Source organism: Tupaia chinensis, unplaced genomic scaffold (genome assembly GCF_000334495.1).
Source record: "Tupaia chinensis unplaced genomic scaffold, TupChi_1.0 Scaffold000201_1, whole genome shotgun sequence".
Classification (NCBI taxonomy): domain Eukaryota; kingdom Metazoa; phylum Chordata; class Mammalia; order Scandentia; family Tupaiidae; genus Tupaia; species Tupaia belangeri.
The window spans coordinates 2318803-2322090 of NW_006159676.1; the positions used below are offsets into that span (position 1 = coordinate 2318803).

At 53.5% G+C, this 3288-nt stretch overlaps 1 protein-coding gene across 1 annotated transcript in view; it reads right to left on the reverse strand.

The window, feature by feature from the left end:
- Window positions 1-851, reverse strand: part of LOC102470682 (arrestin domain-containing protein 2-like) — a 2595-nt gene extending 1744 nt beyond the window's left edge. The window contains exons 1-2 of the mRNA XM_027771278.1: window positions 388-851; window positions 204-267 (exon numbers count right to left, since the gene is read on the reverse strand). Of these exons, the coding sequence (XP_027627079.1) occupies window positions 204-267; window positions 388-658 (335 nt within the window). The 5' untranslated portion in view covers window positions 659-851. The remainder of the gene's footprint in view (window positions 1-203; window positions 268-387) is intronic.
- Window positions 852-3288: the final 2437 nt, after the last annotated feature.

Sequence of the window (3288 nt, forward strand, 5' to 3'; positions counted from 1 at the left end):
GGGAAAGAGCATGGGGTGGGGGGTAGGTACAGGGACACACAGACAGGGTGTCCCCAAAGACTTAGGGAGCTGGGAGAGACACAGAGATGCTCTCGGGAGAGACACAGAGACACTCTCGGGAAACCCCCAAGGGGGCAGTCTTGGGGCTCAGAGATCCCTATGGGACTCCTCTACAAAGCCCCCCACCACACCCCACGACTTACAGGGGCAGCTGAAAGCTGAACCGGAACTCATGGTGACCAGGGGACAGCGTGATCTTGCTGGTGTCTGCAGGTAGGAGCAGGAGAGGGGGGCTCAGCAGCTATGCCAGGATCCGGGGGTAGCAGGGCCCCACCATCGGGGTGAGACGTGCAACCCATCAGCCCTGCAGGGTTCCCCAGCCTGTACCTGCTCCCAGTAACGTGAAGCAGAGATTCATGATCTCCAAGCGCTCCCAATAGGTCTCCCGGTTGTCAGGGCTCGAACCGACGGCCGACGACTCAGTCCAGTGCACGAGGGCACGGCCCCGCGCCCACAGCTTCAGCGCCTCCACCCGCGCCGAGTCCGCCAGCTCCAGCAGCACTCGTCCCGTCACCATCTGGCCGCTGCTGAACACGGGCTCAGCGCCCATGGCCTCGCAATCCAGCTGCACGGAGAAGACTTTCACTTTGCGGAACATTATCGCGCTCCGGGGTGTGAACGCGCAACGCGGAGACGCTGGCCTCGAACGCGCGACCTGGAGGCGTAAGTTGCAGACGCTACACCCAGAGGACGCAAACTCCTCGCCCAGAGGATTCGCCTCGCAGGTGCGTTCGCTGGGCTCCCCACGACGGTTCCCGGCCCCACCCTCCTCGCCCCGTTTTTTATGTCCGCTGTTACCAGAAGCGCCTGCAGCAAGTCTTGCCTCTTGGCCTCTGGACGCACTGAAACGCCGGCCCACCGACCCCCCCCACACCGAATGTCACATCCTCCAGTTCCCCTGGTGACTTAGCGCTTCCTTTATTTCTTTATGGCTCAGGCCACTTCTTTTTTTAAAAAAAATTTACTGTAGGGGTGTGCCTTTTGCTGGGAAGACACAAACAGAGAATTGAGTAATCACCCTGGGAAGGGGGGGAAGGGCGTGGCCACAGAGAGAGAGAGAGAGAGAGAAAGAAAGGACTCGAACCATGGTCGACCGAGTGGGAGTGTCCAGCACCTTAACAACCATGCCACCCGCTGCTCCCCAATTTAAGAATTATTTAAGGGGTTGGGGACCAGCAGTTGGCGTAATGGCTATGTCCCTGGATTCCCATGTAGTCGACCGTAGTTCATGTCCCGGACCCGGTGGCTTAAAACTCACGCTGGGCACGTGTGCGTGCGTGCCCAAGATCCCGAGAGGAGAATGGAGGAGAAGGGATTGCGGCGTGACCATCCCCCTGGGGGGTGATTTCTCACTTTCCGTCTCTGTCTCTCTCTGTCTGTCTGGCGAGCGCACGTGCCCTATAGCAAAAATCTGTCCAAAGAAAGAAAACTCCATGGAGGTCCCCAGATTGTACAAAGTGTCCCATCCCATCCCTGTCCCTCTCCTGTCCCCGCAGTCACCACAGGTGGGAGCCCAGGAAAAGATAGCAGGGTCCTGGTTTAGTAACCGCGGCCTCTCAGTCACGATCGATCACAAAGCTTACACTCCGGGTAGCAGCGAAGGAGGCCGGTCTGATTGGAAAGGGGGCCTGGGCCGGGGCGCCCTATAGCAAAAAAAAAAAAAAAAAAGGGCTAGACTTCCACAAGGCTAACCATGGTTCAAGTCCCGGACCTGGTGGCTTCCTTTCTCACTTTCTCTCTCTCTCTCTGTGTCTCTCTGTAGTCAAATTGGAAAATAATAATAAATAAAGCTTAAATAAGATATTTTACTAAACTTTATTTATTGATTGATTGTAATTTGACTAGAGAGGGACAGAGTGAAAGAGAGAGAGCAAGGGAGCCGGAGTGTGGCCTCCGGACCAGCAAGCTGAAGCCAAAAACAAGGATTAAGAACTTACAACCATAAGCAACAGGAAGAATCTTTAGCTGTCTTAAACCAGTTGAGAAATATATTATATAGAAGGACTTGCTCTGCCTATGGACAGTGAGAAGATGATGGTTACCAGCCCTGCATTGCCTCAGGGAAGAACAGGAACTACTCTACCATTCTTGGGGAAGCCAGATACCCGAGGATAAGTCACGCTGCAGAACCCCACAACACCATTCCCGCTAATCACAAGATGACTGCTGTGCCGCATCAACTGATGGTCATCTCTGCTTATCAGAACCGCCTTCCTAGAACTGTATTCCACGGAGACCCACCTACAGTTGCGGAACTGCACGAGACCCACCCTGGATCCAACCTCGAATGCAATCTATGTTCCTTATTGCTGAAAACTCTAAACTCGTGGGGAACCAGCAGTTAGCGTCATGGCTATGTCGCTGGATTCCCACGTAGTCGACCACGGTTCATGTCCCGGACCCGGTGGCTTAAAACTCACGCCGGGCGCGTGTGCGTGCGTGCCCAAGATCCCGGAGAGGAGAATGGAGGAGAAGGGATTGCGGCGTGGTCATCCCCCCTGGGGGGTGATTTCTCGCTTTCTGTCTCTATGTCTCTCTCTGTCTGTCTGGCGAGCGCACGCGCCCTACAGTGAAAATCTCTCAAAAAAAAAAAAAAAAACTTTATAAACTCGTGGCCCCTCTCCCTCTCCTAGCAGTCATAGATTACCATCAGCCGATGTTCCTGAGAAGTTTGGAGCTCAAATGAAGACATATCAGTGAGTGCAAGGGGAGCCGATAAGCATCCGTACGATAGAAAATTGAGGCTGTCTTCATTTCCTGCTTCTACTGTCTCCTGGATCTGAACATACATTTCAGACGCTTTGACCTTACGCACATTTGGGATGGAGGCTGCCCATTGTACTGGATTGAGATTCAGGAAGGATCTGAATGGTGCACCTCCCCGAAGAGTGGCAGGTAAGACATAAGTAACGGATGGATAAGGCGTGTGTAGATGAAGGGGTTCAGCATAGGAGAGGATGCCTACACCCTTGTGAATGGCTACCAAATCCTTGGCTGACGGTTTAACGTAGATGAAGATGCAGCTTCCATAGGGGATGGAGACCACAATCAGCTTTATTCACGATCGCTAAGACAAGGAACCAACCCAAATGTTCACAAACAGATGAATGGATCGAACAAGTGTGTCCCATAGACTCTATGGAACGCGACTCAACCATAAAATACAACCAGACGGGAACCAGCAGTTAGCGTCATGGCTATGTCGCTGGACTCCCATGTAGTTGACCA